The sequence below is a fragment of the Sardina pilchardus genome, chromosome 10 (assembly GCF_963854185.1).
Source record: "Sardina pilchardus chromosome 10, fSarPil1.1, whole genome shotgun sequence".
NCBI classification, from domain to species: Eukaryota; Metazoa; Chordata; class Actinopteri; order Clupeiformes; family Clupeidae; genus Sardina; species Sardina pilchardus.
The window spans coordinates 17,493,440-17,505,867 of NC_085003.1; the positions used below are offsets into that span (position 1 = coordinate 17,493,440).

At 39.9% G+C, this 12,428-nt stretch overlaps 1 protein-coding gene across 1 annotated transcript; it reads right to left on the reverse strand.

Moving 5' to 3' along the window:
- Nucleotides 1-449: 449 nt before the first annotated feature.
- lmo2 (LIM domain only 2 (rhombotin-like 1)) lies at nt 450-4,260 on the reverse strand. The gene is made up of 3 exons (XM_062548194.1): nt 3,741-4,260; nt 2,765-2,980; nt 450-1,070 (listed from the first exon to the last, which is right to left on the reverse strand). Exons 1-3 carry the CDS (start codon nt 3,803-3,805, stop codon nt 851-853), a joined length of 501 nt encoding a protein of 166 aa, XP_062404178.1. The 5' UTR covers nt 3,806-4,260; the 3' UTR covers nt 450-850.
- Between the last annotated feature and the right edge of the window lie 8,168 nt (nt 4,261-12,428).

A 12,428-nucleotide genomic window follows, 5' to 3' on the forward strand; every position in this document is an offset into this window, starting at 1 on the left:
AGGAAAATCCACCCTGCAATTCTTAGCTTCAAAAAGTAATTTGCATGTAGCGTGAATGTAAGATTTATAAAGGTTTACAATTTAGGTGAACCTGAAGTCAGTTTCATGGAGGATTTCCGGATTAAATTACAGTGAGGAGAAATACCCATGACAACACAAGGTTATGCAGTGAAACAAAGATGCTAAATAAGATACTCTAGTGACCTCCTCTGGTGAATGAAAGAATAGCAGGAAGTGCTTCTATAGTACAACATTCTTCTTTTGAATGATAGTGATGATTTTGGGTAGATGCCATGTTTTTCGTCCCTACCAGTAAATTCAAAATTGCAAATTGCAAGCATTATTCATAGTAAATATTTGCACTGACAAAAGAACAAGATTATTTTCAAGTGCCATGCCATTATATTTTTAGCATTTTGCTAATAAATAACATTATAAAAAAGAAATCTGTAAACTTATTTATTCATTTTAACAAAGTTGTTTCAAACATTAGACAAGTCATAAGGATATTCAGCAGAAGTAGTCATCTCTTACGATATTTACATCTTTCAACAAAGCTCATGGATTGCAATGCAGCATTATTGCCTATATCAAAGCACTGTCCTGTTTGCATTCAGAAAGACAAGCCTTTACTAGGGCTGTGTATCTTGTGTTTTGAGTGCTGGTGAAACATCCTTGTCAACCTGGTAACGGACCAGCACTGAAGCTGCACAGGCTAGCTTCTTTTTGGGGATGTAAAAAGTGGCACATCACTCTTCATACTGTACGTCGTCTTCAATAACGACACACTGCTATTCATCTGAAGTGGCGAAGGGCTAAATGATGAGGCAACGCGATGCAAAAACATCCCCTACATATTGCTGTTGATCTTTGTCCACTCAAAAATATCCTGCTCGCAAACAATGTCTGTGTTGATGAGCAGGTAACGGTCTCCTACACAGAAATGCTTCTGGCAGGCTGCGCACTTGAAGCACTCCAGGTGGTAGACCTTGTCCCGCACTCGCATGGTCATCTCAAAAGCACGGATCCGCTTATCGCAAGACGCACAGAGCCCATCCTGACCAAATAGCCTGCGGAAATAAGAGAGAGCGTGTGTTAGGATGAATACTGTGAGATTGGAGCAAATCTTTTGCAAATGGTTATTCTGGGTTTTAATATGAAGAGTTGAAATGCAAAAGCTTCTAGCGCCACCTCCATCAAAAATGAGATAACAATGGTGAGTGAATACTCTCCATACATGGTATATGTTAATCAAATAATTTCACTTCAAAACCCACTAAATGCCACTCTCTTCCTGGTCTGAAATATCAGATTTTAAAAGAAAAGTGGTCAGATGAATTTAGAGGGGTTTGCATCTGAACTCTTCTTGTTTTGATTTCTTGATATTTTTTCATGGACTTGAAAAAGATTCCAAGCATGTAGCTATTGTTTCACTGCAGCAATTGAGTACAGTAAAACACACTTATCATCAATCTGTCACAGCATATTGACACAAGGCTTATGTGATATCCTATCTCTGGAGATTAGCCCTTATCTTTTAATGCAAACACAATACGATTTAGTTACTTACTCAATGTATTACTACCCTGAACAATACCATATTCCTTCTGTCTCAACCTTTGAATTCTAGCCCTTTCCAACTTAACCCTTTGTCATATCAACATGGCCTGCAATGCCACCTTCCCAAACTGAGCACTGTCCATTCAACAACTTGTCCTATCAAGTGCTTTGAAATACAATATGTGCATATGTATGTTTGTTCAGGTTGTCATAACTAATCAACACCTCATTTTGTCACTGTGTCAACAAGGAGAGATGCATAGAGACTTAACCCTTGTAAAGTGTTCATATCTTTGTTACACAGCAGATGTTCCTGGGTCTGGTGGACCAACCACATTATTAGGCTTTTAAATACAGCCATATCAATTATGTAAAAATATATGTTTACGCTAGCTCAATTACCAATGCTTTATGGTTTATACTTGCATTTACCCCTGTGAGATCACATTTATGATCATATAGCTGATCATTTTTGCATTCCTGCACACAGACACCTACACTCAGACATGGACACATACTACTACAGACACACACACACAGACACACAGACACACAGACACACACACACACACACACACACACAAACACACACACACACACACACACACACACACACACACACACACACACACACACACACACACACACACACACACACACACACACACACACACACACACACACACACACACACACAGCCCATCCCAGTTAGGATGAGGACATAGTTCAGTTACACAGCACAATTATTACATTGGTGTCCAGTAAACCTGAACACCTCATGCAATAGTTATGTGTAGGGGGGTATACAGTTTGCAGTCATTGGGAATACGTTATTTTTTATGTACTTCACAGAAAATGAGCCAAGGGCTATGAGTTTGAGTTAGAAGAAATAATAAATAGCATAATTTTTATTTTAGAAAACATTGAAAACCCACAACCCACAGACCTGAACACCTAGTAGAAGTAGACTATGGTAGAATGTTGTTCTCCATTCACTGCCAGGAAGTTGAAGGTTAGGCAAGCTTTTGACAAGCATGAATGCTTTGATAGTTAACTTCTACTTTCACATTTATGGGCCATAAAAATACAGTTACCAAAAAGTTAGCTTATTTTGAAATGTATTATGTGTGTGCAGAAGACAAAGCATTTTAGAAGAACCCAGCTGTGCAAAGACTTGAAACAAAGGCATGTTAGTTGTAAGTACCTCAGGTAATCTCGTCGGCACAGCTTGCGTCCCAGTTTGTAGTAGAGCCTCCGGCCAACCTCGCCAAGGCGGCATCCGCACAGGTCACAGCTCAGGCAGTCCTCGTGCCAGTACTGTTCTATCGCCTTCAGGAAGAAACGGTCGCCAATGCTCTGCTGGCAGCCACCACAAGTCAGCAGCGATGGCGGCATCTGGAGGACCTCGTCAACCGGCTCCCTGAGAAAATGAAGCCCAAGTGTGAATGAAGAAGCCACAAAAGAGTCACTGCGCTCCTACTGAGATTGAGCTAGTTGAATTCATGCCATTAATGTTTTCCCTTTATTTGCATTGAATGCACAAACACAGTGACTGATATGGTGCTTCCTACAGCCTACATGATGGTGTAACAGACAGTTCATTACACTTTAAGGAAGTTCAGGTTTGTCAGACTAATTTTAATATTTCAGGGTTGTGGCACATGATGTGGAAAAATAAGTGTCAAAACATGACACTTATTGAAAGCTGGATTCAAATTAAATTAAACAGTTGATCCTTAACTTAAGCTACATAAGTAAGTGCACACTTGGGCAGTGTTATCTATTTCAAGAATATTCATATTGTCAGTTCAAGCTTTTCTTCGTGTTGTTCTTCCTTTCAATAGTAGGCTATCTGTGCAGTATTATTTGTACCATGTTATTTCAATCAAGTTTTTGAAAACCCTTTCATAGCCATGATTAAAAAAAAATGATGTAGTTTGGCTAAGTAGTTGCAGCAAATGCGCAGAGGAAAATTTGGACGCAGAGCTTAGAAGAGATGTGAAACAATGTAGGCGGCTAGTGGTTAGGCTATGTTAAATGCTCTGACTTCGTTATGTTGACAGCTGGCAAGCTTGCAGGGCAAACACAAACTCTACAGCCTATGTCAAGTGCAGTTTAGATGGTCCCTCATATCATGCATCAGAAAAATGAGACTATCGTTACTACCAAATGGTACTCACTCGTTTGTCTCCATCGTCTTCCTTTCAATTGTAGATGCCATTCCAAAATGCTTCCGACAGAGCATCAAGCTGCTCTCTGAATAATTTTGCAGACTGCGCGCACACCCCCTTTTCTCTCCTTTACATTTAATTTCACGATTTAAAATCGCGGCATGGCATGAGGCATCCTTCAGCGTAAGATGCGTTTTTGAAAGCAAATGGATTTCAAAAAGCACCTGTCCAGCCACCCGGCTACTCAGCAGTCAGTGGATGTCATGACTACGTCGCTGTAAAGAATCATATATCACAGTTCATTATTGCTCTATTAGAATAAATGTTCCCATTGCAATCCGTTGTTGACACTGGCTGTCTAGCTCCGTGATAATTGATAGACTACCCTATGCCAATTTCCCTCAGAGGTCAATTGTGTTTTTGACCAGGGGTCTGTCACTAGGCTACTTGCGATGGTATTGACGAATAGATCCGCGCGTTTTTTTACGTCCTTGTTATGCCGCGCGTAACGTTTCTCTGAGAGGAAAATCTGTCCCCGTTATTCTACATCAGGTATTTTTAAATGGCCCTGCCCCCTTGGGTTCTGGTTTCGTTCCCCTTCCTGCTCACGACTATTTGACAATGGCAGGAAATTGCTCTTAAAGAGGCAGATAGCCAAGTTACAGACGGGCAATGGTAACACAGAAATCGGCTATAGGAGTCGTGACTGCTGGGTAGGATATAGCCCAACAGATCACGACTTCACAGAGCTCAGGTGCTCATGTTCCTCCACTGACTGAATGTTGGAAACTTGGTTGTTGGAGGCTCAGATGTGAATCGATGTGCTATATTATTATGCCCACCACACAGCTTTATCAAGCCTATAGGCCCGATTGATTGGCAATCGATATGTTCTCACTGTAGACCTCCTAAAGTGTAAGGGCAATTCCATATCAGTTGGAACAGGTCCGACACCATGGTCCTCAGTTTTTCCTGATTTTTGGTGCACATGTTCCTCCACCACTTTTTTTTAAACCCCTCTCCTCTCTTAAGGCTACCATATTATTTTCTAAAAATTTGAACACTGGGGCAGTACCCTGTGTTGTTGTCCAAAATCACAAAGGAATTACAGTCCTTCCCACCATTGGAGACTTATTCATCGAAACAAACCCATATTTTTTTTGAAAGCAATGGAAAAAAAAACTGTTTTTGTTCTCTTATGGTCATGAATGGCTAGCACTCACAGTTTTAAAACTCTACATATATATAGTCCATGAGTAAGAGAACATGTTGACAAAAAATTGAGAATGTTCGTATTTCGAGGCTATGAGCCTTCAAAGTTGGCCAAAATGGCGGTTTTTCCTAAAAATGCCACTTTTATTGCCTTTTTCCAAGGACAAGATGAAATGCAAATCCAACATTTCTTTTTTTCTGCAATAGTGTGGCACTTTGTAGATCATGTGAATGTGGTAGATCCAACCTGTCATTTAATCTAGAGGCCATCGTAACAGGGTTAAACATTTCACAGTGTTCTCCCTCAGTATCTCATCTGTCTTATATTACATTTGTAGCCTTGTGTGACTTGATCCACTTGGCCATTTAAGCCCCTCAATTTAGTTGCCTTTTTCATTTTTGACAACTTTTGGACATATTTTAAGGGATCACTAAAGAGTAAAAATGGGATACAACATTTTTATCCTATTTACAGGATGGCATTCTGATCCCTCAAACAGAAAAAAATGGGTTTACACCCCATATTGTCCTTCTAAGAGGTTCATACGAATCAAACCAACACCTCCTTCAGCCAAGACTATTTTTCATTTTTTTCTAACTTCAGACATGTGCTGTGGGGATATTAAAATGGACAGGTTGGATCTACCACATTCACATGATCTACAAAGTGCCACACTATTGCAGAAAAAAAAATGTTGGATTTGCATTTCATCTTGTCCTTGGAAAAAGGCAATAAAAGTGGCATTTTTAGGAGAAAAACGCCATTTTGGCCAACTTTGAAGGCTCATAGCCTCGAAATACGAAAACTAACATTCTCAATTTTTTGTCAACATGTTCTCTTACTCATGGACTATATATATGTAGAGTTTTAAAACTGTGAGTGCTAGCCATTCATGACCATAACAGAACAAAAACAGTTTTTTTTTTTCATTGCTTTCAAAACAAATATGGGTTTGTTTCGATGAATAAGTCTCCAATGATGGGAAGGACTGTAATTCCTTTATGATTTTGGACAACAACACAGGGTACTGCCCCAGTGTTCACATTTTTAGAAAATAATATGGTAGCCTTAAGAGAGGAGAGGGGTTTAAAAAAAAAAGTGGTGCTCATTAAATACAGGAATTTTCAGCCTTTTTTTAGGATGTGTCTAACCACATTTGAAGAGCCATATCTCAGAAACTAAACAAGATACCCAGCAAAAAAATTGGTTTTCTTCTAATGAGACATGGAGGAACATTTGGACCAAAAATCAGGAAAAACTGAGGACCATGGTGTCGGACCTGTTCCAACTGATATGGAATTGCCCGTAAGCCAAATAACATTTTAGTCGCAGTAGTGGAAAGTCACTATTTTCACATGGGTGAGCTAAGCTTGCTATAGCTTTCCATGTCAATACAGCTGCAGCTTCCTATGCTGTTTCCTGTTTTTGAGTTCTTGTGTTTATAACTTTATTTTCCTGATGATGTTTCTCAGCCCTCATACAGCCTATCAGCAACATCAAGACACTTGATTACATTGACATGAATTTATAAATCAGTGTAATCAAGTGTCTTGATGTTATTATACTTGTTTTTCCAAACACATTACTGTTATGATGCTCATTCAACTATTCAACTCATCATACACTTTCGGCAACCCAAAGGGACAGAAAGCGAGAGTTATTTTTTCAGTGTGTGTGTGTGTGTGTGTGTGTGTGTGTTATTTTTTCAGTCTAATCTATCACTGTGCACTCATCTTCAGTTTGTGCTGTTGGGGGGCAACCTCTCTTATCTCCTGCCAGACCCTCGGGGCTGCCTGATGGTGGGACGGGCTGAGCTTGCTGTTGAACTGGGCTTGCAGATAAAGAACCAGCCATCTAAATGCTCAAGTGATCCCATACACTGGGATTCACTGGACTCCATCAGCTCCTCTGCTCGAGGGAAGCCACAAGAGTGGCCAACTGGGATGTACAGCCAGAGTCCAATGTAGATCAAACAGATCCAAGAGTTTTTCACTTCAACTTGCACGTATAAGCTTCACTTTACGCAGAATTATTAAATAAAATCATGAAATGTGCCTTATAGGTCATCATACATTTAGTTGTATTTGGGCAAAATGTTCATTACCTCTAGATATTGAAACTATAGACTAGAGACTCAAAACTGTTTCTTGCTGGACAGAGCAGCCTGAGAAGCTGTACAGGATGCGAGAAACAGATGAGTTTTGGCAGGGGGTGGCCTGAGACTTCCTGGTGTCCTGGCCTCGCTATCCTGCTTCATCCTGATAGGCGGGGTTCACCCCAGATGGTGCACCTGATAGGAGCATTGGGGCTTCAACCAGTCCCACAGAAACCCCTGTCTGTCAGTCTAACTGTGTGGTTACGAGGCGAGAAAACGCCTCTCTGCCTCTCCGATTTCCTCTTCATGTCACACAGGAGATGATGGGTCAGAAATTATGGATATTTTCTTATGCTGCTTTCCCACAGGACTTCCTACAGTGAAAGGCACGCGCTTGAGAGTTGACAGTGGTATAACAGAAACTGGTCTGAGCAGCAAGAGGGTTGGACAGAAAGAAAAGGGACACATCCACTTCTCTGTCAAAAGGACTTTTATTGGTTATTGATCAAAGGACACCGCTGACTGAAGGTTATGTTCCTTAAAAACATTTCAAGAAGAGTAGCTGTGTGTACAACTGTACATCCCACCTTGCAGGTGCAGGACAAATGGACAGACAGTATAGCTTCAAAAAGGAATATAATGTCCGCAACACTGATAATTGCTCCCGTTCATTGTTAAAAACAAGCAACGTTTCGACCTGGGTCTTCATCAGGCAAATGGAGAAAGACCCAGTAGGGTTGAAACGTTGCTTGCTTTTAAGAATAAACGGGAGCAACTATCAGTGTTGCGGACATTATATTCCTTTCTGAATCTTAAAAACATTTCTACATTCCAACAGGTAAAAATATTAATGTTCCAGTGGTTAGCTTGTCATCATCATAAAGGTGGTTGAAGTAACAGCATGCAACAGATTGCCACATTCCACGGTGTTGGTATCATCTTCTGATTCATTTTGATGGAACATAAGATGAACATGGTCACAAAAACAGATAAATACACATCCTCACAAGCCATCTGTGGTCTGGGATAAACCTGTATGGAAATACAATAAAACTCTTTACTTTCTTAACACAACATTACCCCAATACATGTTAGCCAGCTATCAGTGTCAACAGCTGTTGGTGTAAGGTTGATTTTTTTCTTTCTTTCAAGGTTTCAACATAGTGCAGTCTGGGCTATGTGAATGACGGATGTGTTTATTTGTCCTTCAAGTAACTATAAACCATCTACATGTATACCGAATTTGGAGATACCAAAATTGTCTGCTGTTACACACTACCAGTCAAAGTCAATGAGAAAGCATTGGAGAACCCTTTTGCAATTATGTAAGCATAATATAATGCATAATTTTCTCTAGGCCTCAAAGGAGCTAGATTGGTCACATTGTTTAGATCCAGGGTAAGTACTTCATTGTTACAGGTCCTTGGTCTGGGATGTGAAAATTGTATAACAAATCTCAATAGCATCATATTACCAACTATATATATTATATACTATTTTGCCAAAATGTCTCCATATAGCAAGCTGAAAGACAAAACCACTGAGTGCACATAGGGGGTGGGGGTGACAGGTGAATTCAAGTTGTGCTTGAGTGCTAAATATGCCTAAAAATTAAGATCAAGATAATACAAATTGCCTTTACAAGTTGCCTTTACAAAGTGGTAAATGGCTGTTGTCACTCAGAGAATTTACCTTAGTTGCATAAACAATCAATTTAATAGGATTTTCATTTGATACACATAAAAAAACAAAAAAACCCATAAGGATGGACTTTCTCTCGGCCTATTATTCCCATGAAATGAGCACTGGATTGGTCACATTGTTTTGGGCCAGTGGGAGAGGTCATTTCACACTTCATTGTTCATGAACTTTAGACGACTTATTGTTTGTCACTGCATGGAATGTCCGGCCTTATGCCTGTGGAAAAAAAATGAAAACACAGTTGCATGGTGACATTTTCAGGAGCCTATTTTTTGAAGGTGTGATGGTAGGACTTGGTCAGTGCTAATTACAGATTTATCATGTTGTTTTGGCCTGGAGGAGATGTGGTAATCCATCACTAGCTGATTAGAGGTAACAGACTCATTTCCTGTCAGTAGCGGGCCAAGCATATTGTTGACTCTCCGATAGCACGTTCTCTGGAACACAGCAATTGTGAGGCAACTGTTTCCCGTCTAATCTGAAGTAGGATGATTATTGGCTCCATGTAGAGTACTGCGGCACTTGACCTGGCAGTTTTGACAAAGGGAAGATTCAAAACTGATCAATTCTGCACCTTCTCTGCTCTGCTAAGCAGTACGCCTGGACAGTAGACGATGCATACTGTAGGGGTGCCCTGCACTCTGATTGAAACAAAGCCTGCGGAAATGAGTCACTCCTTGAAGGGAGTTTCTCATGGGATTCTCTACTAATCTGTATTATCCCCTTAAAAACATGCTTTCAATAGGACAGTGCAATCAGAGAGCAGTGCAGCCATGTTAACGGTTTCCTGTATTTGCCAAACTCTCTCATATGGGAGCACATTCCACATTCCTTGGCTTGGTCTTTTATTTGCACAGGAGACAATAAAAGCCCAAATCTAGATTTCAAAACCTTATTATAACTGTTTGAAATGATTATTGTAAAGCAAATCCTTATTTCCTTTTTTAATAAAAACATGTTTATAACATGGTTTATAAAACACATAATTGATTCTTGAGAAATCAGATTAAATCACATTTTACATTGCTATCAACGCATCCTAATAAATCTGTGACACAACTTCTCATGTCCCAATGGGTTCAATTATTCATTACATTTCGACAATCTTTCCAAGGACACTTTTTCAAGAAACAAAAAAAATATTTTTGTAATATAAGATTGCTTACCAAACAACTCATTTATACCTCATAACATCATCAGACTAAATGTCATGAAAGAGGCTGTGTGGCTGAATCATCACATTGACATCATTCTAAAATATATGCATGCAAATGTATCATTAAAAAACTTTTATTTGCATGTTTTGTCTCATTTTTCAATAATCTGCAAGAAGTTATTGGTAGGTTAATTATACCGTCTAATTCCCTTTGCCTTCTTCATGCCAATAATGTTGATATTCTGAAACCAGTCAAATTGGTAGCATTCTGCCCAGCACCTCAGCCTGAAAACACGGATCATATTTTAATCATGGCCATAGGCACCTGGAACAGATCTCTACTGCCCTCTGCTGACTAATGTGAAAATAACACTTGTCACCATATTGTTGGACAGGGCATATTGTTTCATATCAGTCCCTCTAGAAAAAGTGCACTTTTTAATTTCTTGTAGGCTATATTTCATGATATTTGTTTAGTTATTTATAGTAACATTATAAACATTACAATACCGGTAATAATTTGTTTTTCAAAATATCTTTTTACAAATATGACATTGGGATAGAGGTATTCGGTTGTTCAGCTTATTCCATCCTGGACTTACCTTTCCTCTATGGTTTGGGTTTGCTACCATTCCCAAACCGTGAGTGTGGTTAGCCATCTTTCAGCCAGTGTCAGTGCCAGACCTATCCATGGGCCTGCGCCTCTGTAAATTGTGCAGGGCACTGACTGTGTTTCCTAATGAAGACAAGAACTTTCTGGTAGATTTTTCCTCTGTTTAGGTTCAAACTCCAGTTATTGAGATGTTGAGATGGAGCTAAAATGGCTATTCCATAGACTGTATATATAGAACAGTCTATGGGGCTATTCCACATACTCCACACCAATGAGAGGTGCATTGCACAAAATTAATGTGCAGCCCATGGCTTTTGCAGATTATATTCCTGATTAATTGGCTGAGCAGTTTGTTAGTGTTTGGGATAACAGGGGCAGGCCATGCTCACATCTTTAATCTTGAAACTTGCAATCCAGGTGAAATATTGAGTATCCCAAAGTTTTATGGCAGAAATCTTATGGGTTCCTAGCATTTCAAAACTGATGCATGCTCACTTGTATGGTTACTAAGTTACTTGTATGGAATGAATTCAAGGGTTATTGAGGATGCTGAATCCAGTAGTATGGCCACCACATATGACATCACACCCACACTGCCAATATTATTTAACCCCTAACATCCCAGAGATCTTCAATAGGTTTTAATAGACAAAACATAACTACATTAGAGATATACATGAACAAGCTTAGCTGTCCCACTTCACCAGTTGTCCCACTTTATGTTCCCCCTAAAGGAAAACTGGATTTTTCAAATATGCTGTCGGTACGAAAAAAAATACAAAAAATTCTTCCATAGCTAGAGTGGTTGCAGCCAACATCTAGAACAGCCATGCAGCTCTGCATATGATTTTAAAGCTATAGCATTAGGGCAGCCATGGCCTACTGGTTGTAGCTGGTTCAATTCTAGCCTGGCATCCGTAAGCTTCCGCTCAATTTTCAGGCGGGTGTTAACGATGAGGTCGGTGGAGTGCCACAGCTAAAGTGTCCTTGAGCAAGGCACCTAACCACTTACAGTACTGCTCCCTGAGCGCCGCTGTGGCAGGCAGCTCAATGCTCCGGGTTAGTGCATAACCTCACTGTGTGCTGTGTGTGTTTCACTAATTCACGGATTGGGATAAATGTAGAGACCAAATTTCCCTCACGGGATCAAAAGGCCTAGGCCTACTTCGGTTACCAGCACTTGGGTAGCAATGATGTTTGACAAAGTCTCGCATATAACTGTGTATCAAGCTCTTCACTCCTTTCATCCTTAATGGATTCATATTTCCTATTCCTCATCAAGGAAGATGGGAGGGGTGAAGAGAGCTGAGCAAGTTCCCAAGCAAATACTGTGGCTTGCCGGTAAACTGCGGGAATAAACAACATGTACGCCATAGTGCTATATGGCTGCTGGCTGTAATATTCACCTGTCAAACTCACTCCGTCCATCCCCTACTCCTGCAACACCTTGTAAACAGCAACTCTTACATACTCTCTCCTTGGTTCCTCAATGATTGTTGAAACTCAAATGGCTTAAGACAAAGTTTGGGTGATGTACTATGTAGATTTCACAAAATTCTCCAGTTATTGCAAAATATGCGTTCTAAAGCCACACTCATCGTAATATTCTCTGCAAGGTCGCAGACTTGTGTTTGCTACCTTGAACAGGTCTGCAACAATGGACAAAGTTTGTTTAGGTAAAGAATTTAATATGTACACCTCTACATTGCATTATACTTCTGCCATTTTAATGCACACTGCGTGCTTTGTATTTTGTTTATTATATTTCTCAAGTTGTCAAAGCTATTTGTTTTTTTTCCTCTCATTGACTTCCTGAAAGTTTGATCCCCAGGGGCATTTCATATGACAAACTTGTCAGCCTCTGGGAGTATGCCAAGTTATGAGGAAAAAACACACACACAAAAAAAACACACACATGC